This window comes from Furipterus horrens, unplaced genomic scaffold (assembly GCF_987537825.1).
Source record: "Furipterus horrens unplaced genomic scaffold, mFurHor1.1.pri manual_scaffold_11, whole genome shotgun sequence".
In the NCBI taxonomy this organism is placed as follows: Eukaryota; Metazoa; Chordata; class Mammalia; order Chiroptera; family Furipteridae; genus Furipterus; species Furipterus horrens.
Genome location: NW_028327181.1, coordinates 16,399,433 through 16,426,774, shown reverse-complemented (window position 1 = coordinate 16,426,774; position 27,342 = coordinate 16,399,433). Strand labels below are relative to the sequence as shown.

Sequence of the window (27,342 nt, the reverse complement as noted above, 5' to 3'; positions counted from 1 at the left end):
ATACAGGGCTGGGTGTGGGGGAAGCAGGGTGGCTCACAGAAGGGAGGACACAGGCAAACTTGCCTTTGAAGTCTAACTACCAGCTGATGATCAAAGTGACAAGTCCCTTCATGTCACTGAGGGAGAAAAGGGCAATTTCAGACTGTGTAAGCACTGCTGGAAAAAGTCAGCCAGCAATCAGATTGTGAAGAAGAGCTGGTCAAGGCAGACCCTGGTGGGTTAGTTTGGGCGACTAACCAATGTGGGGGTGAATGAACAATTTCCAAAAAAATTCTGCAGCCAGTTTTTTGTTTGTTTACAATAAATAACAGATCTTTAAATAACTCTCATTATAATAATAACTACCACCATTTATTTACTAAATACAACAAGTGGACCACAAGTGCCCCAGGGCCAGTACAGGCAAAAGATTAGGACCCTGTAATAAAGTGGCAACTACTGCAGGAATGAATCACTGCTGTAGGAAGTATCCTAGGACTGGGTACAAGGTTGGACCTCAGCCCCCTTTTCCTAGGCCAGGTTTAGTGGGAACGAGGGGGCCCAAAGCAATGCATGGTCCGCATCACCAGGGAAAGCTGGTCAAGAAAGTTCATGACGGAAATTCGGAGGAGGTGAGGATCTTCAGCTCTCCAGCAGACCACAAGGACACTGCCGCTCACTGTGAGCTCCTTCTCAACTGCATCTCGGTGGGGTTCTGCATCAGGGGCCAGGGATCCACAGGCAATGTCTGCCTCCAAGGGGGATGGGAAAGACACACTGAGGGTGAATTTATGTAGTCGATTCCCCAGCCTTCTGGCCATGCGTGCGGCGGGTCTGGCAGGTCTGCCAGCTGCAGTGGCCACTGCGCTTGTACTGCCTGGGCCGCTGTAGCCATCCTGGCTGTCCTGGTCGTTGGCTCTGGTGGTGCCTGTGTCTGTTGCCTGCATGGTCGCCATGATGGAAGAACTTAAAAAATATTTTTTTAAATTTATTGATTTTTAGAGGGGGGAGGGGGGAGGACATTGATTTGTTGTTCCACTTATTTATGCATTCATTGGTTGATTCTTGTATGTGCCCTGACTCAGGAAAAACCCATAACCTTGGTATACTGGGATGCTCTAACCAACCAAGCTACCCAGTCAGGGCTGCAGAACTTTTTAAGAAAATAATTTGTTAAAATTTATCAAGAGTCTAAAAACGCTCATATCCTTCAAACCAGTAATTCTACTTGAAGGAAGCTATCTAACAAAGTTATCTTTAAAAGCTTAATACACAAAGATAACTGTAAAATGTGGTTAACAAACAGCCATTTAAAAATGATTACAAAAAAATGTTTAATACCATTGGGGGAAATGTTTATATTAAAAATGTTTATACTGTATTTCTGAAAAAATAACAGACTGTGAAAAAAATTAAATTGCCTAGGTGGTAAGATCTAAACAATGTTAAAAAGATGCATGGAAAATAGACCAGAAGGAAATGCAATTGCAGCTGGTTTGTTGGGGCATCTCAGCCTCTATACATGCGGAGCTTTTTGATCATTCTCAACAGCTGACTTCATGACACCATGTCAAACCCCTTTTTCTCACTGTGTAGCTTAATGATGGATGCCATCGATTCTCAGCTATGTTCAAGAATTAAAATATTCTCTTTCTGATATTCAAGATTCGTTTTGAATGTTTACACAGATAAAAACATTCATTTTTAAAATGTTCATCTCAAGCTTCCCCTTCAAAGCTCTGGCCCTACCCTGCCCCAGGAAGGCTAAACCTGGTTGTGGCCATGGAGATGTGAGTGGAGACTGGGAGAACGTGGTCTGTCCTCCACCACTTCTTCAACCGTTCCTCTCTGCGGCTGGGTTGGCAACAGGGCTGGGGACGGGCAGATCTTCCTACCTGACAGCCTTGGGGAAGCAGCTGTTTCTCTGTTGATTGGCTGCTACTCTTCTAGACTAACTGGCTGTTTTCTTCCTCTGTGTGGCAGCTTTTAAAAACTGGCTCTCTTGTGCAAGCCTTTTTGAATTTCACCTTCTTTATCTGTAAAATGGAAAGGAAGCAAACTTCCTTATGTGGGAACATTGTCAACAGTAAAGCACTATTTAAATGTTATTGGCTATATATTCTTTTGAGGAGCCTATTATTTGAAATGTCTATTATTATTTGAAGTGGGTATCTCCACTTGGAGATCAAATAGTTATTTCAGTTAACAGTAGAAACAGGACTGGTGAATTTTCTTTCAGACCCAACATTCAACCCATGAACTGACCCAGCTGGCTATACTTTCAAACTGCATCTACCCCATCCAAGCCACATCACCTCTGTCTAGAAACTATCCTCCAACTGACCTGCCGTCTCCACCCTTGCCTCCCTGTGATCACTGCAGCTAGAGTAATACTTTTCAAATGTAAGCTGGTTCATGTTACTTTTGGCTCTGAACTCTCCAATGGCTTTCCATCTCACTCAAAGTGAATCTGAAGCCCCTGCCCAGATGGACAAGGCCCCATATAATCTGGCCCCTGGTTCCCTCTCTGACCTTGCTCCTACCACTCTCTCCCTCACTCACCCAGCTCCAGCCACATCAGTCTCCTCCCTGTTACTCTCAAAAGCCAAGCATGCCCCTCTCTCAGGGCCTGGGCACTCCCTAGTCCTTCTGCCTGGAATACTTTCTCCAGATAGTCACAGGACTTGCTCCTTCACCTTGACAGAGTTATTTTCTCTGGCCACCAAATATAAAATAATGCACTCTTGCTTTATGCCTTTTCTCTGCTTTTCTTCCTTCTTAGTACTTAGCACCCCTGACATATTATGTGTTTGTTTATGGTTTGCCTTCCCCCACTGCCACATCCTCAACACCCAGTACAGAAATAAATTCCTTCCAAACATTTCTTTATAACAACCATTTCATAGTCACACCCGCCCAAGTCCAATGGCAATTTTCACACCCTGGGGATCTTCTGGAGTGGGTTCCCTTCCTTGTGTACTGGGGAAAGTCACATGCTTAGTTCTATGTCCTGAAAGGGAACACAAGCCTATTTTCCTTATTCAGCTTTAACTGGAAATACACTGGCACTTGGGGTATGGGGTTTGAGAGAAAGGGAAGGGACCTGCCATTAGTGTCTTACCATCTTTAACCCTCCTTAACCAGATGCCTGCGGCTGGCTGGAGTCTGGCAAGATTCATTATGCCACAGCCCATTTTCTGGAAAGTTGTGTTGTGGAAAAGACAAATACATATAAACAACTAGAAATGTGATCTAGGGTGTGCGTAGGTGCAGGAAATCTATTGCATTTACAGAGGGCAGAGGGAGGAGGCCCCAGGAGAACATTCACCCAGGGTTGCAGAGTTGTTACTGGTCTTAAGAGTAGGGAGGTGGGATCGTGTACATAACATAGGACCATAAACTCTGGGGATACTCCCTTCTACCTTCACCACCCTCCTTGCCTTAACGTTCACAGGAGGCCAAAATAAAACTGTATAGCCACTATGTCTGCACGGGGACTATGCTTGAACCCAGGCTGCTTTGTCATAATGGGAGAAGAAGCCCATTTATGTTCTCAATATAGGATCTGAACCTTACACAATGAGTAGCTCATTATGGGCTCATGTGGTCATGATACTCATGGTCTTTGAGTGCTGTAGGCTCCAACCCTGCTCTCCTGACTTGAGTTGGCAGTGGGTCACCTTATACCCTGCCCCTTACACGGAAAGCTGCACTTTCCAGAACTGTTCTTAACAAGCTGCTCTCTTCCTCCTCGGACCTGCCTGAACTGGCTAGGGCATTCCACAACAATGTTCTATTTTCCCTTGGCAGAACTTGGCTCTGGCTCCAATCCTTTGCCTCCAGATGCACCTATATGCCACTGCCCGCGAGGGACCAGCAGGGGGAGCCAACAAAATTCAGATTCTTCAACTAGACAAAAGGGTCAAGCATAAAAGCTACTAGTGATGTTGAGCATTTTTTCATATGCCCATGGATCCTCTGTATATCCTCCTTGGAGAAGTGTTTGTTTAGGTCCTTTGCCCATTTTTTACTTGAGCTGTCTGTCTTCTTTGTGTTGAGATATGTAAGTTCTTTATATATTTTGGAGATCAATCCCTTATCTGAGGTATCATTGGCAAATATGTTTTCCCATATGGTTGGTTCCATTTTCATCTTGCTGATATTTTCTTTTGTTGAGCAGAAACTCTTTAGTTTGATGCAGTCCCATTTGGTTTTTTTTTTTCCTTTATTTCCCTTACCTTAGAAGATATATCAGTGAAAATACTGCTACGTGAGATATCTCAAATTTTCCTGCCTATGTTTTCCTCTAGGATTTTTATGCTGTCACGTCCTACATTTAAGTCTTTGATCCATCTAATTTATTCTGGTGTGTGGTGTAAGTTGGCAGTCTGGTTTCATTTTTTTGCACGTTCCTGTCCAGTTCTCCCAGCACCATTTGTTGAAGAGGCTCTTCTCATTCCATTTTATGTTCCTTCCCTCTTTGTCAAATATTAATTGACCATAGAGAACTGGGTTTATTTCTGGGCTCTCTATCCTGTTCCACTGATCTATATGTCTGTTCTTATGCCAGTACCAGGCTGTTCTGATTACAGTGGCCTTGTAGTATAGTTTGATGTCAGGTATTGTGATTTCTCCTATTGCATTCTTCTGTCTCAAGATTTCTGTGGCTATTCGGGGTCTTTTTTGGTTCCATATAAATTTTTGAAGTATTTGTTCTAGGTCTGTCTCTCTAGTTCCATCCATGTTGTCGCAAATGCAGGAGTTCCTTCTTTCTTTCTGCTGCATAGTATTCCATTGTGTAAATGTACCACAGTTTTTTAATCCACTCATCTACAGATGGGTACTTAGGCTGTTTCCAGCACTTGGCTATTGTAAAGAGCGCTGCTATGAACATAGGGGTGCATAGGTTCTTTTAAATTGGTGTTTCAAGATCTTCGGGTATAATCCTAGCAGTGAAATTGATGGTTCAAAAGGCAGTTCCATTTTTAGTTTTTTGAGAAAATTCCATACTGTTTTCCATAGTGGCTACACCAGTCTGCATTCCCACCAGCAGTGCACTAGGGATCCCTTTTCTCTGCATCCTCGCCAGCACATGTTGTGTGTTGATTTGTTGATGATGGCCATTCTGACTGGTTTAAAGTGGTATGGTATCTCATTGTGGTTTTCATTTGCATCTCTCTGATAGCTATTTGTGAAAACATGGATGGAACTAGAGAGAATTATGCTTAGTGAAATAAGTCAGGCAATGAAAGAAAAATACCATATGATATAACCTGATACAGGAAACTAATGAACAACACAAAAAAAATGAACAAAGTTGAACAAGGAACAGAGTAAGTTATCAGGGGGAGGGGCGGGGGACGGGAGGGGGAACGTAGGGGAAGGGTTAGTAAAGGAATATAAATAACCCATGAACAAGGATAAGGGGGTAGGGATTGACTGTGGGAGAAGGGGTGGGCTGGGTGGGGGGGTAGCAATGAGGGAAAAAGTGGGACAATTGTAACAGAAAAACAATAAAAATAAAAAAAAATTTTTTTAAAAAAAAGCTACTAGTACTTCTCAAAAGGCTCAGGTAATTTCTTCCCCATTTAAAACACACAGAACCAAGTGCAAATTGATTGTGAGGTTCAGGTGATGGAAAGCCAAATAGAAGTCATCCATTCAGTCACCAACAACTATGTACTAAGCACCTAATACATGCCAGGCTAGACTCTGCATATAAAGAATACTTTTTACGTCCCTAACCTAATTCATACATTAGAGCTGATGAACTGGAAGAACTGGTGAGTGGAGGTCTAGGCATTTGGATCAAAGTAAAGGTATGTGACAAGTTCATGGGACTCTGGGAGTGGGAGAGACAGAAGAAAAGAGTTTGAGGCCAGAAAATTCCTGTGATTTTACCAGTACAAAAAATTGCCAGGGAAAGCATGCTGGGCTCAGTAAAACTACTAAAAGCAATCTAAATGAGAGTATACATCCAAGTATCTAAGGGAAATAGCTTCTAGAACAACTGAAAATGAAAGCTTGGTCAATATACTGATTTTGGTTCAAAATAATCCAGTGGGGAGAAGGAGTGATTAGGGGTAGAGATGAAACAAGATTGGCCATATGCTAATGATTCCACAAGCTGGGTACCTAGTAATTCATTATATCATTCTCTGTACTTTTGCATATGTTTGAAAATTCCCATAGGAAAAGCTTATATATAATTAACAACTCCAGTCAAAACCCTATTTGTTATAGGAGAAAACTGAACATCTCTGCTCATCCGAAATTCCTAGAGTTCAGAACACAGTGAAGCTTTGAACAGTTTTCTCCTGCCCCCTTCTCTCACAGATCTGTTGCCAGAGCCTATGATCTTTATCCTTTAATGAGTGGCACAGTGGCTCTGGCTGGTTTGGTTCAGTGGGTTGAGTGCTGGCCTGAGAACCAAAAGTTTGCTGGTTTGATTCCTAGTCAGGGCACATGGGCCAGGTCCCCGGTTGGGTAACATGTGAGAGGCAACTGACTGATATATCTTTCACCCATTGATGTTTCTCTCCCTCTCTTTCTCCCTCCCTTCCCCTCTCTCTAGAAATGAATAAATAAAACCATTAAATAAAAAGAGTGGCACAGTGTATGTGAGTTATTTTGTTGGGGCTCCTTCTCTGTTACTCACAAGAACAGGTAAAATGAAACTCAAAACCTCCCTTGAGTAAAATACTGAGATGTAAGTTCTACCTTCTGTTGCCCAGTAGGGAAGCGGTGTTTCATAATGATGATGAGAAGAGAATTTATAGGAGTGGAGGGTGAATTCTCTTCCTAGTAGCACTGTGAGGTCACTGGGCAACCTTGAACAAGTTCCATTATCTCTGGAAGCTCCTCCTTTCTAAAGACAGGGATATACTACATATGGAACCAACATTTGTAAATGCTTGTTTCGGCAACATGAGAGAAGTTCAAAAGACACGTTCTTTCCCACATGTCTCCTCACCGATATGACATCTCAGGAATAATAATTTACAAAAGAGAATACAGCAGGTTGTAAGGCTGGTGCCACTCTTGACCTCAGGAAAGCTCTGATTCAAGAAAAGAGGTTTTCTTGGCAGGCCTTCTACCTCAGCAGTTTAATTCACAACTGGCAGGAAGTATTGGGTCTGAGCTGAGGCGGCTGGGAGTAGTCCAAGTTCTGGTGAGGGTGAACTAAAAACAGCAGCCATCATTCCCTCACATCCGGGGTGGCACTTGATAGCTAAGGAGTCTGGGTTCAGAAGAAACAGTGCGAACTAGGCTACCGAGAACAGTAAAAACCAATGCAGAACAGAGGGTAAAAGAAGAGCTTGACAAGACCAAGCACAGCACAGCAAGGTAGCAATGCAGGCACTCTGTAGTCCTTTTGAATGACATGGGCATTGATTATATAAATGGGTCACAGGAAGTACATGCTCCAAAAAAAAAGTAAAAAGTGAAAAAAGGGAACAAGATACTGATAATAATACACAAATGTAGTACATATCAGAAGTACATTCGGAGTAATAAAAGTAGTGCATTCACAAAGCTACAGTGATCAAAACAGTACAGTACTAGTACTAGGATACACACAGATATCAATGGAATAGAACTGACAGTCCAGAAGTAAATTCATACATCTATGGTCGTTTGATTTTCTACAAGGGTACCAAGACCATTCAGTGGGAGAAGGATGGTCATTAACAAACGGTGCTGGGACAGCTGGATATACATGTGCAAAATACAACACCAAAAGTACAAGCAACCAAAGAAAAAACAGGTAGGTTAGACTTCATTAAAATTAAAAACTCGTACATCAAAGGACTATCAAGAAGGTGAAAATACAACCTATAGATTGGGAGAAAACAGCTCACATATCTGATAAAAACCTAGTATACAGAATATATAAGAAACTCCTACAACTCAACAACAATAAAGACAAATAAGCCAATTAAAAAATAAGGACTGCAATAAACATTTCTCCAAAGAAGAAAAACAAATGGTCAACAAGCACATGAAAATATGCTCAACATCTTTTCATTAGTCATTAGGAAAATGCAAATAAAACCACAAGATACCATTTTACCCCACCGGGAACCAATAAAGTTTTTGAAAGGGGGGTTTTGGGGCTGGGAAATAACAGGTGTTAGCAGGGTATAGAGAAACTGGAATACTCATATATCCCTGGTGGGAATGTAAAGGTAGAGCCACTGTGGAAAACAGTTTGGCAGTTCCTCAAAAAAGTTAAACATAGAATTACTCAGCAATGCCACTCCTAGGTATATACCTAAGAAAACTTAAAACAGGTAAACAAAAACCTGTACATGAATGTTCATAGCAGCATTATTAATAATAGCCAAAAGGTGGAAACAACCTACTGGATAAACAAATGAGGAATAACCATACAAAGGGATATCATTCAGTTATAAAAAGGAATGAAATACTGATACCTGCTACAACATAGGTGAATCTTGAAAACATTACGCCTAGTAAAAGAAGCCAGACATAGAAGGTCAAATGCCCAGAGTGGGCAAATCTATAGAAGCAGAAAGTAACTTGATCAAGGGTTGCCAGAGGATGGGGAGTGGACTGCTAATAGGTTGTAGGTTTCTTTTTGGGGTGATGAAAACATTCTAGAATTAGATAGTGGTAATGGTTGCACAACCTTGTGAATATACTAAAATCTCTGAATGGTGCACTGTGAAACAGTGAATTTTATGGTATGTGAATTATAGCACAATAAAAAAGAGCATTTATAAGTTTTTTGTTGTTAAGTTTACTAAAGTTCATTAAATTTTGTTTTTAAATATGTCTATGCCTTAATGGTACAGGAACATACTGCCATTTGAAGGCTTGCGTGCCCCCTGCCTTGATACTCATCTGTCACCAGCGGTTCCCATCTCATCCTCGATCACCAACTGCATACGCAACCTCCAGTTGTTACCTGAACACAGACTGTCAGGCGCTTTAATACCTCAGTACCTGTGCTCATGCTGTTCCTTCCGCCTGGAAACTTGTGCCCACTGCCCACCTCATCCAGTCCTATCTTGTCTTTAAATTCCCAACACTGGTGCCTTGAAGCTTCTCCAACTTTGCCCTGCCCCAACCTCAGAAATTGTCATTTTCTCTGTACTTCTCTCTGTACCTCTCTCTTTATGTTCCTCTACAGTGGCATTTCTTATACTATATTGTAACGGTTCGGTCTCATCTTTGTCCTCTTCTTCCCTCTTCCCTCTTCACCCCACCCTAGGACCCCAAGGAGACATGACTTTCCTACTCTATCTTGGGCACCAGTACAGCACTTAGAATAGAGTAGGAAAAGAAGAAACTAACACTTACTGAATACGTAATAAGTGCAGGGCATGTAATCATCTTCATAACCATCCTGTGCAGTATACATAAATTACTATCCCCATGTTATAGATGAGTAGACAGGTTCAGAAAGATTAACTTTCTCAAGATCATTTAATTTGTTAAGTGATGGAGTGGTGGAGTTGAGATCAGAATCTGACTTCCCCCTCTCAAATCCAGGGTTCTCCCTGTCAGTACAGCAAGGTGGTTATTAGCACAGGCTATGGAATCAGACTGCCTGGGCATATATCCTGGCTCTTCCACTTACTATCTTTGTGGCTTTAGATAAATTACTTAAATTCTTTACAATTATTTATTCATTTATAAAATAAGAATAATAACACTATGCCCAGGGTTTTTATGAAAAATATATGAGATACTATATATAAAAAGGACTTAGAACAGTACCTAGCACATACTAAGTGCTTGTTAAGTTAGCTAGGATGTTTATTACTGCCCCATGTTGACCTGTTTGGTAAGCACTGGAGGCTGGACAGCATGTACATCGTTCTGTGATGAGACCGCTGGATTATCCATCCTACTGTCAAGTCTGGACTCGGGTCTCTCAGGAATCCAGAGAGGAGATGTTAAAGCTCTAACAAGTAAACATACTTGTGATAACACTTTGACCTTCTAAAGATTCTCTGAGCTGACAGTGGTCACAAAATTGAGAGGAAACCAAATATTATTAAGCCTATTTCCAGATAGTTTGGATCTGCTTAATCAACTTAAAGAGTAAAATCAAAGGTTTAGCTAGGCTCTAGCTTCTGACCCTAGATGGTGATAGTAACAACAATATTCATAATAGCACAAGTTCTTAACAAGTGTGAGGCACTCTTTTAAATGCTTTATATATATTAATAATTTAATGTTTATTGGATAATATTTTCCAATATAACCAAGATATGAGAAACTCAGAGCAAAAGCATGTTACCAGCTAATGGTAAAGCCACTCTAGGAATGGGAGGTTTTCTCATAAATCTGATGACTTGTGAAGGTAACAAAAGGTTAGGCCACTCAGTGTGGGAGAGGACAAGATCCTAGAAAGTGGAAGTGCTCCACCATTGCCTGGGCAGCAACAGCCTGGCTGCAACAGGGCAAGAGTTCTTATTTCTAATGTCAGGATGATAAGGAAGCTGCTGTCAATACTACATAAAAACTCAAGAACACTTAGCAGTGATGGCTGACTTCCAACTGAGCCATTAAGCTAAATGTAGAAGGAAGCTCCAGGTAGAAAATATCACTGGGGAACTCACAGAACACACTGAGTATTTCGAGCTGGTACTTAAATTTTCTATTATTGAACCAAGGGTCTGGCCATGCTGGGGTCAATCTGAGTCTATTTATGACACCACCCATAACACTGCTTACTTCTGGGCTTCACAGAGGGTGAGAAAGGCAGCAATCAGATCTTAAGACGGGGCCTCATAATGATGTTGATATCTCTTGTCCTTGCATTTCCTTCCAGCCACAATCTACAATCTTGTTTGGAATTCTTTTTTTCTTCTCTCTCCATTTGATTATAAGAGATTGAAGAATAAATATTATTAAATATATTAGTATTTCCTGACATACAGATCCTTAACTTTATTTTTTTAATTTATTTTTATTTTTTAGAGGGAAGGGAAGGGAGGAAGAAAGAGAGAAAGAGAAACATAGGTTGTCTCTCATACACGCCCCCGTCAGGGACTGACCTGCAACCCAGGCATGTTCCCTAACTGGGACCAGAACCAGTGACGAACCAGTGACCTTTTAGCTTTGTGGGATGATGCCCAACCAATTGAGCCACACCAGTCAGGGCCTGACATACAGATTCTTTAAAGTATGTATCTTAAGAGGAGATGGAATGAAACAAACCATAAGAAAAGACAGGTGAATAAAATTTTGAAAAGAGTAATCCACAGGACAGTGCAGAATGGGAGAGACGGCCCAGTGGTGCACCAAGATGATGACAGAAGGAAAAGCAGTTTCTGACAAAGAAGGTAGACAGGTTCAGAAAGACTGAGGAACTGTTTGCTTAGAACTCCTGGGCTCCATCTCCAAACTCCCTTGTTTATTGCAAATACTCTTGTTAAGCTATGAAGTCTGGATTTGAGACCTGGTTTCTTCTTATCTCTTCTTTGAGACCCATTTCCCACCCTCCCAGCACCTTCTTCCTGCAGTTCACATTCTCATTGTGCTCATGAATGCTAAGGCTAGACTCAAAGCTCCTTTGTGCCTTCTTGCCAGCCTGCCTTTATGTGAGTACTTCCTTAAGGCATCTGCACTCACCTCAGTCTTCCTTCAATTTTCTGTGCAGTTGGCCCACCTGTAGTTCCATATCAAACTGTTTGCTGTGCATTTCTACACACATACCTCACCCTCGTGTCAAACTCAAAACCAGTGTGGCCAAATCCATTACTTGTTCCCAAATCAGCTCCACTTCTTAATCTCCCTGGCTACTGAGCAATTAGAATGGATACACACACACTTAGAAATCCACCCCACCAGTAGGCCAAATCAGTTTACTGGGTCCAGTGTCAGCCTTGCTCATAATCCTTCCAGCCACTTCCAGTCCTTCTCAGCTAAACCTCTTGATGATGTCTCTTCTCAGCCTCCCTTTATCATCTCCTTTTCCTTCCATAATCCACATATTTAGCCCCCCCCCCCCACACCACCACCAAAATTCTTTCTGACAATCACCAACGGTCTTTTTGTTGCTAAAACCAATGGATTAACTCTAGATCTTATTTTACTGAACCTTCCTGGTGTCATTTAGCAATGCTGAGCCTCCTTCCTGAACCACTCTCCCCACCTTAGCTTCTCAAACACCATACCCACAAAAGCCTCCTTCCTGGTCTTCTGGCTGTCTCGGCTTCCTCTGATCTTCCACACATGGCCTGCATGATCTCACTAAAACATAAGTGATTCTTGTCATTCTCCTGCTTAAAACTCTTTACTGGCTCCTCACTGTCCTCAGGATAAAATCCACACTGGAGAACCTTCATAACCTGGTCAGCAAGGGCTTACCGCTTTTTTGGCCTCATTTTAATCACCACCCTGAATGCTCACTATCCACAGAGGTAGCCTGCACTTCTAGGCTTCTGCACATTATCTCACCTGCCAAGAAAACAAACTCCTGCCTTTTAGTTTTTCTAATAAGCCTTTTCTAACCTCCTAAAACTAGGCCACATGCCCTTCCTGTGAGCTTCCACAGCCCCCAGTACTAATCTCTACTGTAGCATTTCTTTCAGTCTGTTGCTTGGCCTGTCTACCAGTATCTGCTCTATCATAAGATTGTAAGCTTCTCCAGAACAAGGACTTTGCAGGGTTCCCTGTTGTATCCTCAGTACTCAGTTTAGTGCCTTCCTGGTGAAGAGCAGACATTTAATAAATAATAATTGAATTAATAATCCTTTGCTTGTATGACAATCTTTCACAACTATTTATAAAAACCCTATACATTTTTTATTTTCATATGTGTAATCCTGAGCTTTATAACCAGACTGTAAATTTTTGGAAGATAGCAAATATACCTAGTATTTCTAAGTTAGAAGATACTGATGCAAAAACTGACACTGCTAACATTTATTCAGGGCTCAATGAATGTGACAATCCAATAATATATGTAGTGCTTTTATCTCTCCCTCCATATGAGGAAACTGAATCATAGAGTTTAATAGCTTCCCTAACATGACATTGCTAGTGACAGAGGTGGAATCTGAATCCTAACATTGGTGCCTGTACTCTTTTTAAGATTTATTTTTTAGAGAGAGAGGAAAGGAGGGAGAAAGAAAAGGAGAGAAACATTGATGTGCAATGTGCCCAAGAAACAACAATCAGTTGCCTCTCGCATGACTCCAACCGGGAGAGAAACATCTTAGGTTGCCTATCAGGTTTGTGTCCTGACAGAGAATCAAACAGGCGACCTTTCAGTTTGTGGGATGGCACCTAACCCATTGAGCCACACCAGTCAGGGCGGGGCTTCTACTCTTAACCACTATAATAATGGGCTAAGGAAACTTAAAATTACAGATGCTAAGTAATTTACCTAAAATCATACTGGAATCCAGGCCTTTCCAAAGCCTGTATTCTTATTTATTTGAAATAGTACTTCTCTTGCTATAAATGTCAGTGCTAAAACTCATAGTGGGTATTGATGAATTTTAAAAGCTGCAGATCTAGTTTACTAAGACTGGAGAATATTCGATTCCCTTCCAAAAGAGGCATAGTTGTAGCTTACTGGGTTAATTTACCTTAAATACTGATAGCCTAGTTTTACAAACCAATTAAGTTTACAGTCTCTAGTGTTTTCCCTGCGACACTGAAGACTATATTTTGCTCAATGTGAAAGTCATGTTTTCTAAAGATAGCCACAGTCAAAATCCACTCTCATTCAAGAATTTCCACTTCCCTCTATTTCGCAAAACCAGTAATGTGATGTTCTCAAGTTCTCTACTTCTGTGGCTCTTCAGTTCCCCAGTGCAGAATGTCTTGTTTCTGAAAGTAACCCATGTTTTATTGTTTACCCTTAAAAAATTACTGCTCTCTGTAGGCTTAATTAGGTTCTTTTTCCTTACATAGTACTTTGCTTTTCAGAGAAGGAAAACTCTGACTCCAAAAAACCTCCGCTGCCTTGCGGCATACCTCTTCAGGGGAAAGGCTAAGGGAGTAAACCCCGACAGAAAATCCGGAGCCGGAGTCCCTAAGGCGGTTTGACGTTGTAGTCAACACCGGCAACTCCTGCGGCGCACCTGAAGCCAAGCTGTATTGACTCCGTCTTTCCCTTGGACCCTTCAGCTGCGAAGAGAGGGGGGGTCTGCTGCATGGGCAACAGCGGACCCTCCATATCACCCTGCCCAGGCTCTGTAGCTTCAGCTTCACTGGAGAGGACACTCCAGCGTCATCGCAAGATGTCAATTCAACACGGGAGGAGACAGATACCGTGTCACTCCCGAGTCGGACTGCACAGCCATTCTCGGCGGTGCAGATAGACTCTTAAGAAGCTACACCATCATCTCTCGAGACGGACGGCTGCCGACGACGACGACTTTGCTTTTCCCCTTTATTTCAAAACATTTATTAAACACTTAACTGTGTACCAAAATGGAAATAACCTAATTCAAGGAAGGCCATACTTTCAAAGAAACGGCCTTGGGTTTAGATATTTTGACTGCAATATTATTTCCTTAATAAGCTTCATAAAATTATCCTCTGCTCAGTTTGCAATTATATACTGAAATATCTTTCAGCAAAAATCTCAGTGGCTACTTGTACAGCATATGATATGAAGAGAATAGCTGGAGTCAATTTATTAGCTCTTACTCCCAAGATTTTTACCAACACCTTAGCCTTCTTTTGTTGACAAAAAGGATTCTTAAGCCTTTTAATAACTTTACAGCTTCCACTAAGATACATTATCAAAATGAACTGCCCATCTTTTTGGGAAATGCTCTGGAGGCTATTTTCTGAGTTAACGGTATGGCTTTATCTCTGTATTAGCACTGATTTAATATGAAACTGATAGTCAAACATCCCTGAAATATTTAGTAAAATGAGTATTATATTTCACCGCACTGTCTTCAGGAATATAAACAACCCCAAATCAGTATTTGAGTAATGATGTATCGTATTATTGTTGTAGTAATATTTCTAGAAGAAATCTGAAGTCTGGAGTAACCATAGGCCATAAAACATGGCCATACTGTACTAACATATGAAGCAGAGTTCAAACTTGAATCATGAGAAAAAGACCAAAACATCATCAGTGATGATGACAGCCACATCTCTGAACTCAATCTGATTTCCCTGAGGAAGGAAGGTACTGAACCCGTTAGAATATGCCAATGAAGGGACTAAGTAACAAGCCCATTGCCCTTGAAAAAGATAAAATCACACTGATACATGTACTAGTTACAGGAGAGAAAGAGCAGAGATGACTAAGCTGAAAAAAATCTCCTTTGGCCTCCTGTCTCTTTTCTAGGCAACATTGTTCCTGATAAGACATATGGCACAAAACCTGGCTTTGCTATATATCAAGGTGTGTAGGTTAGAGAAGACAACAGTTTCTTAAATAGAAAAATTAAATGACAGCAATAGGTAAAGACTCTTTGGGCTTCTGATGAAGAAATATTGGCACCCCTTTCATGGGCATGGTAGATAATCTGAAAATGGTACAAGTGCTGGCCTGTGTACAGCCTGTCTCTAACATAATCAGAGAGAAAAGGATTATAATCCTGCAGAAGGAGTCCTTCAGAGTCTCAGGTGGAACATTTTGCTAGACAATAATTGAGCACTCACTGCATACAAAGGCAATGGATTAGGTGCTGAGGGATCAATTCAAAAGAACCTGCTACTCTGAAATTAAAAACTGTATTGTCATTTTCTGAAGCCTATATATTTTAGGCAATGAAACAACATCACACATCTTGCAGTGGTGTTGGAGTACTTTGGACCTGCAAGGAAATTTGTGCAAAGAAACCCATTCCCCTCAGCCTTTGTCTACAGAAATGTCCTACTGGTTATCTGAAGAGTGTAAGATTTCTTTAGCAAGTGAAATACCACCATGTTACTCTCTCTTTTACTATGTTTTACTTTTTTTTCACAGCACTTAAAGACAACCTGACATTTTATATATTTATCAGTTGTCTTTCCCAACTAGAATATCAGTTCCATGAAGGCAGATATCTTAAATATTTTGTTCACAGATACATTCTCAGTATCTAGAACTATCACTAGCATGTAGTAGGCTCTCAACAAACTTGTAAACTTAATAAAAGTGTTTTCAAAAAGACCCCTGAATACTGTTAAATTGTTAAATTCTAAAATCTTAGCCTATCTGTGTATACATGTGATAGAGAGTAAATTTAGACTCTGGGGTGCAATTCCCAGTACGGTAGACCAAGTCAGGAGTCAAAGGACCAGAAACTTGAGGAGATAGAGAACTGATTGAAAAAACAAAGTGACATACCTTATTAAAAGGACCGAAGCAATCAAACACTGTCCACAAACTTATCTTGAGTAAACTAAGTTTATCTCTCTGTCCTTTCCATGTCTGAAATCTGACTGTAGTGAATTCAAATTCACTTCAGATTCAGTGGAGTGACATTAGCTTTCTTGATAAAACTTTCAAAACGTTTAGTAAAGTTTTTCTCCCTCTCTAAATTATTGCCTGTAAGATGTAAGACCTCAGATGGAAAGTTTCCCATTTCTATTTTCAGAGTTGCCTGAGTCACAAGGTAGTCTTGGCGAATCACTCTGATCTATCTCTCAGTCTACTGAGGCTGCTTGGGAACGTGAATTGTCAGCCAAACAGGAAGAGGGCCCTCTGCCTAACTCCAAGAGGCCTAGGTCATATCGATGTGGTGAGATCTAAGGATGAATATAAATCACTGCAAATGGATTTCCCACAAGGTGGGGGGGGGAAAGCAAACATTTAACTTAACGTCCTCTATATGAATTCAGAGCTGATAGAAAGGACAGACTATTACATATAGTTGAGCAAATGTCCCAATATTTGCATAACATGTGTTTTCAACTAAAGAGACCCCTTCTGTATTCCTACCATATAGGACACCCCAAACTACAAATATAAACAAAGGAATGTGACTGATCTAAGCTTGGCAAAGTTACACTGTTTTGAAAAAAAGCAAAACATGTGTAACCTACAAAGGCCGTTTTTCCTTTTCAAGAAGGGGAAAAGAGAGTTACTTCCACCTGGATCCTGTTATTTGTGCCCCCTCTGTGGTCTTGAGTACCTCTTGGTTGTTGTAGCTAGCATGTCCTCCCTAAATTGTTCTGTCTTAGTGACTGTAATTTCAAACCTCCCTCCCCGCAGTGATGTCTCTTGACAGAATTACTCTTTCTGTACTCACACAAATAAAAACAGAAGAGATGAAAAGCCCTGGGGATGCAGCCAGTACAGATCTCAAACTGATCCACTGCTAAGCACAGCTGAATTTCTCTGCCTCTCTTCACTTGGCCAAGTTCCTCTCTTGGCTCAGGGTTAGTGATCTTGCATGGCATAGGAGGCTTAGGACCCAGGGGGCGCCTTTCAGCCGAAAAAAAACACCTCTCTGCAGCAAGCTAGCGGGGAAGCTCCCAGTTCTAAAGAGAGGCTGTTTACCAGAAGAGCTTTACAAGGGCAGGTCTGACTGCAAGGCTGGGACCCTGAGGCAGAGCTGCCGCCAAGGGGACCCTGGTGGGTCAATCACCTGCAGGATGGAGGTGGTGCGGATGCTGTTGGCCTGGGTGCAAACATTCCTCATCAGCAACATGCTCCTAGCAGAAGCCTATGGATCTGGAGGTAAGATTTCCTTTCTGCAGCAACTCAATGAAGCAGAGAGGGTAAAGCTCCCCATTCTCCAACCATGGCCAGGCTACACAGGAAGATGACAGGAAAGGAAGCTTTTAGCTGGCTTCTGTTGTCCCATGAAAGCTTTGGTTTTTTCCTTGTATTTTCCCTGCCAGGGGCTTGCAGCTCCATCTTTGCCATTAAGAACAAAGGCAAGTAGTCACTTTCTCTTACCTTTTCCTTGCCTGTGGCTCATTAGTGGAGAGAACTTGGGGATTCATCTCTCCTACTCCCTAAGTCCTGTTCTTTTCTGAGGCTTTGCATGGTGTGGCCAGATACAGCCCTCCTTCGCAGGCTCTCCTATGGCTCTCCTGCGGAGGGGAGTGGGAGTTTGGAGTTACGTCCAGGCAGCAGATGAGGCAGGTTTGAGGCTTTCTTTTGCCTGACTGAATCAAGGCTTTTGTAGAATTCTCTCAGGAGGGTGTGTTCCCTATGGAAGTGTGGCCATATCTGTGGAGAAGGGAACACCAGAGTTTATGTAACATGGAATTACAACACAGGGATGAGTTTCAGGCCTGGCCGCCCACCGAACCAAAACAGCCAGGCCTTCCCCGCACTCCCCTCCGTGAGGGCCACAAATCCCAGGGCAGCAACCCTTAGCGCTTGTGCAGTGCTTTTCGGTTCCACACACACACACACACACACGCGGGGTTGCAGGCACTGGAGGGGTTTTCCACGTGAGTCAGGGAAGCCCAGCAGGGTCCAGGGTCTCCCAGCTCAGGTGACCCGGGCTCCCCTGCTCGCCTCTCAGTGTTTGGGGGGCTCCTCTTCCTCACAGGCTGCTTCTGGGACAACGGCCACCTGTACCGGGCGGACCAGCCCTCCCCCGCGCCGGGCCTCCGTTGCCTCAATTGGCTGGATGCGCAGAGCCCCCTGGCCTCTGCCCCTGAGTCGGGTGAGTATCCGCTCTGGGCGGCGGGCGCGCAGCGGCCGCAGTCCCGGCCCCGACTCATAGCGCCTTCTCTCCCCTCGCAGGCGCCGGCAACCACAGCTACTGCCGGAACCCGGACCAAGACCCCCATGGGCCCTGGTGCTACGTCAGCGACGAGGCTGGTGCCCCGGAGAAGCGGCGGTGCGAAGGCCTGCGCTGCCCCGGTACGCACCCGAGACCCCCAAGACCAGAGCTGTCTGGGAGCGGCCGTTACAGTCCTCGCGCACGTGCGGCCGCAAGACGCCGGCAGGCCCCGCCCCATGCCGGTGCCGTCCCATTGGCCAGGACTGTCTCCGGGCCACGGAACCCCAAGCCCATTGGCCGCCGCCCCTCGGAGTGAGCTCATCCTCCGCCAGCGCCTTGTAAACAACCGAGCGAGGGGAGGCCGAGGCCCGTGGCCGCGAGCTCCCTATCGGGGCGCTGCGTTCTGAAGCCCAAGGGACCGGTGTCCCGAGTCCAACGCCCTTAGAGTGCCCCGGGTAGAAGCTGTTTAAGGGATCTGAGCCTCAGAGAAGTTAAGCGACTTACTGAAGCAACGGAAGGGGGTTCTGATTTGAATCCAAGTTTCTTAGATTCCACACCGCAGGCTTGTTAGTCCTGAGGCAGCAAGACAGTTTTCTATGATTAAATTGAATATGTAAACATATATATAACATAGGGATTGGCATAAAGCGTGAGCTCAATAAAAGTGAGCTGCCCAGAGGAGTCATGATTGACGCCTGGAGAAGATGGCAACTGAGCTGAGCCTTGGAAGATAGCAAGGGTTTGAGGAGATGAAGACAGGAAGTCAGGAGAGGCCCTTTCTTATGGCCTTCCACTCACATTTGCCTTGTTCCAGCTATGGTGTGATCTCAGGCTTGGTCTTGTCCCTAGGGCAGGGCTTGATTTCAGTGAGTATGGGTCATTCTAGGGTGGATCCTCCTAATCTCCCCCAAGACTAACGACAGGTTCAGCTGTGGAATTCTCTGAGGCCACTCTGATGAGAGCTGTTTCCTCTTTCATCTACAGAGACTATTTCCCAGGACCTCTCAACCTCCACGAAAGAAACTGAGGAGGCATCTAAAGTGCCAAGTGGAGATGAGGTGCAGGTGTTCGCTCCCGCCAATGCCCTGCCTGCCGGGAGCGAGGCAGCAGCTGTGCAGCCAGTGATTGGAATCAGCCAGCGAGTTCGGGTGAACTCCAGGGAGAAAAAGGACCTGGGAACCCTGGGTATGACTGCTCCACCCTGCCCTTACTGGATTCATGAAGAAATACTTGCTGATTGTCTGGGGTGAGGCTAATGGGGCCTTGTGTCCTGTCCTTGGCAGGCTATGTGCTGGGCATTACCATGATGGTGATCATCATCGCCATTGGAGCTGGCATCATCTTGGGATACACCTACAAAAGGTCAGTCTTAGGCATAAGACCTGGGTTCTGGGAATTCAGGTCAAATTTTAGCTAGCCCCTAATAAATCTGCTGCTCCCGCAGTAACTGCTGGGGCCAGTGACTGTCTATGTCCTGCAAAGGTATCCTTATCTACAGACAGGAATTTAGCAACTTCTCTGTTCTGGAACCATTTGCAGGGAGCTTTGCCAACTCCAGCTCCTAATCAACTCTCCCATCAGACCATCTACAGGGGTCCCTCTAGCTCCCACTCCTTGTTTTGTAAGAATCACCTGTTTTAGCCTGTGGTCAGGTCATTATGCTAGCCAGGACTCTGATAATCCTGTTACCCAAGATTAAAGCCCTTAAAAACTCCCACTCTGTTTCTGCTCAGGGCTGCAGTCACTCCAGACTCAGCCCGCCCTACATGCCTACCCTCTTCTTCCTCACATGAATCTAACAGTCAGTAGCTTCTTTTCTGGGCTCCCTCAGAGAAGAGGAGAAAGGTACACAAAGTCAAGTCAGATTACTTTGTGGCATTCTTACCAGAAAGAAAGTGAGGTGTTGAAAGAGGGAAGCCATCTTAAGATGTAGACTTGAGCCCTGGCCAAGTAGCTCAGTTGGTTAGAGCATTGTCCCCATATACCAAGGTTATGGGTTCAATCCCTGATCAGGGCATATACAACAATCAACCAATGAATGCATAAATAAATGGAACAACAAATTAAAAAAAAAAGATGTAGACTTTATTCTAATCTTTACCCAGTGATCTAGGACAGGCCCTTTCCTTTGGTGTCTTTACTGCTCACCCCAAAACCTTGTGAGGTAGGAGTTCTTCTTCTCCATTTTACAGATGAGGAAACCATTGTCAGAGAGGTGAAGTGACTCACCTTGGGAGTGGCAGAACCTGGATTCAGACCCAGCTTTTTTTGACACCAAATTCCCTGAGGTCTAATCCAGTGCGTCTGGGGTGGAAATGACTTACACTGCAGAAATCAGACTGGAAACGCATTGCAGGGACCCAGAGATTGAACTTTTGGGGGGAGTTATAAAATTCTGCCATGAGATCCCTACCCACCACTTTTGCCATTGGGTTTGAATTTCTGGAGCAATAAGGTTGTCTTCTTGGAAGGAGGAAAAAAAGGAGTTGGAGGACAGAGAGCCTATTTACTGCTCCTTGCCACATTTCAGAAAGCCAAAGAGGCTACCTGGGAAACTCAGGGATATAACCTGTGACTAGGACAGCAGGAAGAGGAATGCTTATTTTGAGAGGGCCCCTGAGAGACCATGTAGAAAACACTATCCAAGTCAGTGACAGGTGCATGATGGTAAGCCGGAGTTGCATTAATTTTTTTACAGGACTGTCTGACTTTGGGAAAATTATTTGCCATTCTTGGACAAATTCAGGGGATTTGACTTTCAGCCCTAAGTGTGATATTTCTCTCCACGGTCAGAGAAGGCTTTCTGTAAGGGAAGTGCCATGATGGCCTGTATTTTCCACTGGCAAGGGCCATGTCTGAGCCCATAGCTCCAGTGGATCACCCAGCATTAAATAAATCTGAAGTGTCCTTAGAGGTGATATAGTTAACCTCCTCAGATGAAAAAGAGGAAGTGTTTGGTAATAATAATAGCGACAAAAAAAAAAAAAACAAAAACAAAAACAACCCAAACCAAAGCAAGAGCAGCAGTAGGGAACATTTACCATATACTAGACATTGCTTCAAGTAGTTTGAGTACTTTAACTCAAGTCTCAAAATCACCTTTATGAGGCAAATGCTGTTATTCCAGTTTACAGAAAACAAGGCAAGAGAGGATATATAATTTGCCTGAGGTCACACACTTAGCATTTGGTGAGGCCAAGTCTTAGACCTGCCACTAACTAGCTATCTGTGTGACTTTGGGCAAGTTGCTTCCAGAGCATTGCTGTAGCTAAGGCAAGTGACTACTTAGCTCAGTGGTCATAAATGATAGCTGTTTTTCTTTTCTGTGAAATGTGGGTACTATACTAGCACCTTCCGAGCCAAGTCCTCTTCCTTCTCTGATTTTATGATTCAGGAAGCAGATTTGACCTGAGAGGGTCTCCTGAGTCCCAATCCAAGGTTTTTGTCCCCAGAGGGATGGTTGCTGTGGTAGGTCCAGGGACACCTGCTTGTTCATTTCAGAGAGTTAGGTGAAATGCTGTGGTGGCTCTGACCTACAATTCATAATCAGAACCAAACCATGTTGGCTGAGTTTAGCCTTTCTTTCTTAGCCACTGGATAGCAGTTGACTCTCCTCCAACCCTGTGACAGTTTCCAGACCTCCTGGTGCTTGAACTGGCTAAACCTTTTAAATTCTGAACTCGGTTCTCATGCCAATGAGGAAGCCAGGCCTTTCTTCTAGATTTGCTCCTCCGGGCTGTTATGAGACTGCCCTGAATTTACCTTCCTGGACACTCAAGGCAAGGCACAGAGTCATGAGACTCCCTATCTGGACCACTCCTTTCCTCAGCGAAAGTACTGTTTGAGTACAGACTGCAAAACAGGAAACCATTTGTGGGCTAAGCAACCTGTCGCCAGAGTCAGACAATAGAATGGTCTGTACAGAGCTGTTGAGTGTAGGTTCTGCTACTCTGCACCTTGGTTTCTTGACTGTTAAATGGGGATATATCCCTTCTCTATACACACCATACTAACCCCATACCCACCCACCCAAGATTATTATAATAAGTAGAACACCAATCAGGTTAAACAATTGCAGTAGCAGCCAACATTTATTGCATGTGTCTTAAAAAGTAAGGCTATAATGAATGGTCGTCCTTGATGATCTCGCCCAAGCCTCATGACCACACTAATAAGATCTCTTTTACGCCATTTTACAATGAGGAGCTGAGACCTAAAGGAGTTAAGTGCAATGTTCAAGCCACACAGTTAATAAGGTGTGTCTAAGGATTATGAATATTTCCCAAAAGTCCAGAGAGACCCAGTAGCTTCATGCAATTTTGCCCTGAATTGCAAAGGACAGTAGGAAAAATAGAAACTTTGAAAAGAAAATAGCTGGGTTTAGAAGTCAGAAGAACTACGATCTAGTTCTGGAACTGCTACCAATTCTCGGTGTGACACTGGACAAGTCATTTATCTTCAATGATTTGGTCTTCCGCTTCTTCAAAATAGTGTAGAGGCAGGAGGTGAGCTATGATGATAACCCCAGCTCTAATATTTCCTAAAAAGACTATTACCTGCTGGTGATTGCAGGCACTACTAGGTTCAAATCCCAGCTCTGCCATTTGCTTGAGTAAATGATGTAGCCTCTCTGCATCTGCCTTGCCATCTCTGAAACAGAAATCCTAACGGAAAGCATACAGGTTTGTTGTGAGAATGAAACAACAGTGTGGTCGGGCACACAGTTGGTGTTAATAACAGCCAATGCCTTGAGGAACTTTTCCTGAGCAGCATTGTGGGACAGCACTACTCCTGACTGGGAAAATAGCGGTGGCTCAGAGTTATGGAATAATTTGAAGAAAACTGGGTTGCCTGAAGGAGGTCTGAAGTCCCTCCATCCTCCCCCACCCCCGCTCCCCAAGTATCTTCATCCACATCTGCTCTCTCTGGGTAGCCCAGCTCCTGAACCTGGCCCTGGAACAGTCTGGGGTAGCCCTTGAACTCTGCCGAAAGGCATGAGGCTAACGGGATGGAGCTTTCCCCTGGCTGGGAAGGGCAGGGCAAGTAGGCACCAGGCTTCCTGTCAGGGGAAGAAGGGTGGCAGGTGGGAGTGGGTGAACCTAGCAGGTCTTTGTTCTGGTTGTCTAAGCCCCAAGGCCAGTCTGCAGCCCCCTCCCTGTTCCTGCCCCGAGTGTAGTGTCTGTGCTAGCTAGCTCTGAAGGGGGTGCTTATTTTCTGATTTAAAAAAAGGCAAGGAAAAAACTGTAAGTCAATACCACTCCACCCCCTTAGGAGAGGAGCTGAGCCAGTGAGTAAGCCTTTTGTTCTTTCTTGGCTGCCAGACAACAGCCTTACTGTACCCCGCCCCGCTCCCGCCCCCTTCAAGAAAACGAGAATGGACTGAGCTGCCTGATGGTCAATACAGCAGACCTGGTGGCCTCTCTCAGATCATCAAGGGAGCTGGGGGCAGCCACTGCATCTCCAGGACTCACAGGAACTGTTAACAGGCGGTACTTGGGGTCGGGTGTGTTTTGAGACTTCTGGATGGATGAGACTGTAATCCAGATGAGTCCCAGCACCTGCTTCCTTTACCCTTGGCTGCTTTTCCAGCCCTGCTCTGCCCCATTAATATGAAGTCGATTTTTTGTTTACCCCCTAAAGATGTGTATGATGCTCCCTGACCATTATCAACAGCTTAGCTGACCATAGCCAGATGTTTGGTAAAGGAGGTTGCTGAGGGACGCAAAGTCTCAGTTTCTTTATCTATAAAATGTGGATAATATCTTGCAAAGTTGGTGTGGAAATTAAACAAAGATGGTACATATATAAAGTGTGTGGCATCCAGCAGGTACATCAGTAGCTCTTCTCATTTTGGATGGGAAGGCCATTTCCTGGAACTGTGGTAGGTATTCAGGAAATACCCTCTTCCTCTAGACCCTTATATTTTGAAATTGAGGCCTGGGCAAAAATACTTGCATACTACACCTTTGGAAATTTTTTTTTTTGTCTTTTGCTGGGTTGGGGGCTCCCTTAATAAAATTAAACCCAGACCTTTCAAGATTCTCCCTGCATGAGTGAAACTGGCTTTTTGTTTTATAATGGAGGTAGTTGTTTCCTCCTGTGTGGCAGCAGCTGTAACCGATGAGCTGTGCTCAAGAGCAAAGTGAATCTCTGGCTGTGAATGTGGATGCACTTGGTCCAAACAACCCTCTCTCCATCCCCCCATTTTTCCTCTGGGTGTTCTGGGAGTTATTCTGCTGTGGGAGTTGGTAGTGTCTTGCACAGAGGCTAATGAGAAGGACGGGGCAGGAGCCTCAGGCTTGCACTTTCAGGAACTCAGTGACTCAGGGAGATGAGCTCACGGATTTGCCATCTGTGACCTTACAGTGAGGACTAGGGAATCAGAGCACGTCTTATGTGAGAGATCTTACAGAATGTTAGGGGCCTTGAGGGAGCCCAAGTCCATCTCCTTGTTTTACAGATGATGAAATTAATGCCCAGAGATGGGGGTGGTTTGCTGAGGTCACATAAACAATACTTTCCTTGGCTGGTCAGTAGGAGTTTCCTCGGGAAATCAGATTAGGATAACATTGGTTGGTGAGTCAGGTCATATTCATGGCAAATCATAATAACCTCTGGGTTAAAAAAGATGTTCTTTTACTGAGCCCAGAGAAAGGGGAAGGGAGGGAGAAAGAGAGACAGAAACATCAATTGGTCGCCTTTTGCACACATCCTGACTGGGGACCGAACCCTCAGCCCAGCCATATGCCCTGACTAGGAATCGAACTAGCGACCTCTCGGTTTGCTCGATGACGCCCAACTAACTGAGCCACTCTGGCTAGGGCCTTCTATGAGTTTTATAGCAGTTCCACTGTTTTCAAAATGCTTTCACATTCATTATCTTATTTTGAGATAGATATAATCCCCATTTCACAGATGAGGGAACCAAAGCTCAGGCTATTTTGACAAGTGTCACAGAGCTGAGGCTGAGCTGGTACTAGAACTAAAGAAAACTGGTTGAAGACAGTTCTGAGGCACCTGTACCTCCTTCCCTTCCAGCCCATTATTTTCTCAGTATTCTTCTGCTGTCTCTTGTCATTGCACCTCACATCATGAAGGGTGCATAATCTATCAGATCTCAGCTATCTCCCCCAGAAGTTCCCCAGTCCTGGGCAGAAAGAAGAAAACTGTATCTTGCTTTAAGTCTCTTTCTTCTATATTCTCTTCCTTAAGCCCCACTGCAGCTCTCTGAAGGTCATATTACTATTGCTCCCGTTTTACAGAAGAGGAAACAGACCACAGGTGTAGGAGCTCTGAGTTACAGCAGTGTGGCACTGATTTGTTGTGACCACAGCTAGCTTCTGCCCTGCCCAGGCCTCAAAAGTTGCTATCTAATGAGCAAAGCCATGTAGGAGGTGCCACCTAAACGTTTCCCTCTTTTTCTTTTTTGCCAGGGGGAAGGACCTGAAAGAGCAGCATGACCAGAAAATGTGTGAGAGAGAGATGCAACGAATCACCCTACCCTTGTCTGCCTTCACCAACCCCACCTGTGAGTTCGTGGATGAGAAGACTGTTGTGGTCCACACCAATCAGACTCCAGTCGACCTTCAGGAGGGCAGTGCCCCGCTTATGGGACAGGCAGGCACTCCTGGGGCCTGAGCACCCCCACAATGGGCAGGAGCCCATGCAGATACTAGTGCAGGATGGCCTACCCTCCTACAACTGGGAGGAGCTATACTTTTTGTTGTGGTTAAAACTCTCCCCCTACTTTTTTCTTTTGTTTTGTTTTTGGAAAATCCTAAGACAGAAGCAGGTGGTGCTGTGGGCTGAAGGCGAAGCTGGGTAGGGTCCTACCATTTCTTGGAGCAGGGTTTTGCCCGTGGGTGGAGACAGTGGCAGCCCCCATAGTAGTGCTGCTGACAAGGGCTTCCAAACATCGTCTGTGCCCCAGAATTGAATCAGGGATGGAATGGGAGCTCCCCCAGGCTCCTTTGTGCTTTATTATCTAAGGTGGCCTCAGTCTCTGCCTTTCTGTTTGTTCTCTGTGGGCTTAAGTGATGCACACTGTTATTCATACTTTAGGTCAAGCAGGTCGAGAGGCAGCATTTAAAAAACCTCTGAGAACCGGAAATGAGTTTGTACAAGTCAAAACTGTGGTTTGAGAATGGGATCTAGGCTGGGGTTTGCTGGGTGTGCTCCAGCTTGCTGGCAGTGACGTGCCTTGACGATAGTGGGCCAGGCCTGGGCCCAGGGACTCTTCCTGTTTCGAAAGGAAAGGAAGGGAAGAACTGCACTGAACATTCCACTTAGGAAGAGAGTAGAGAAGGATCCGCGACTGCCTTAGGCCACAGGACCTGAGGTTGACTGGGGCACCCCAGTCTCTCTCCAGGGTGGACAGTGACCTCTCTTCCTTTTGTAGGTATAAGACAATAGCCAGATAACCTATGGGAATTATACTGTGGGGCCTTGTGAGCTGCTTCTGAGAGGTTAACCTGGAAACTAAGCTCAGAGGTAAGGTAATCAAAGTGCTTCAGGGCTTGCCCCTGCAGTGGCCTGAGTTTGCAGGTGGCTCTGTGGCCTCCGGCGAGTGCCTTCCAGTGAGGGCAATAGAGCTAGGGTCACAACCCCTAACTTGTAAAAGTCATAGAATCATTGGAAGGGACTTTAGGGTTCCTCAAGCCTTTTTGACAGAGGGGCCCAGAGGGGGAAAAGTGACACCCAAGATCATAGAGGAAGTTACCAGCCTGGCCAAGGGGAG

The 27,342-nt window shown here is 44.2% G+C and overlaps 2 protein-coding genes across 4 annotated transcripts; one reads left to right on the top strand and one right to left on the bottom strand.

Annotated features, from left to right (window-relative positions):
- Positions 1-347: 347 nt before the first annotated feature.
- Positions 348-18,823, bottom strand: LOC149997050 (EKC/KEOPS complex subunit LAGE3-like). 3 transcript variants are annotated; one of them, XM_090292454.1, is made up of 4 exons: positions 18,754-18,823; positions 17,825-18,100; positions 1,875-2,015; positions 348-945 (listed from the first exon to the last, which is right to left on the bottom strand). In XM_090292454.1, the coding sequence occupies exon 4, from the start codon at positions 933-935 to the stop codon at positions 522-524; it is 414 nt and encodes a 137-aa protein (XP_090148580.1). In that variant the 5' UTR covers positions 936-945; positions 1,875-2,015; positions 17,825-18,100; positions 18,754-18,823; the 3' UTR covers positions 348-521. The 3 variants fall into 3 exon arrangements, with proteins under 3 accessions (XP_090148580.1, XP_090148579.1, XP_090148578.1); XM_090292453.1 differs by lacking the exon at positions 1,875-2,015 and having other exon boundaries at positions 18,288-18,823; XM_090292452.1 differs by lacking the exon at positions 1,875-2,015.
- Positions 17,372-26,440, top strand: PIK3IP1 (phosphoinositide-3-kinase interacting protein 1). The gene is made up of 6 exons (XM_090292451.1): positions 17,372-17,602; positions 18,429-18,545; positions 18,626-18,745; positions 19,590-19,790; positions 19,889-19,967; positions 26,039-26,440. Exons 1-6 carry the CDS (start codon positions 17,518-17,520, stop codon positions 26,241-26,243), a joined length of 807 nt encoding a protein of 268 aa, XP_090148577.1. The 5' UTR covers positions 17,372-17,517; the 3' UTR covers positions 26,244-26,440.
- Positions 26,441-27,342: the final 902 nt, after the last annotated feature.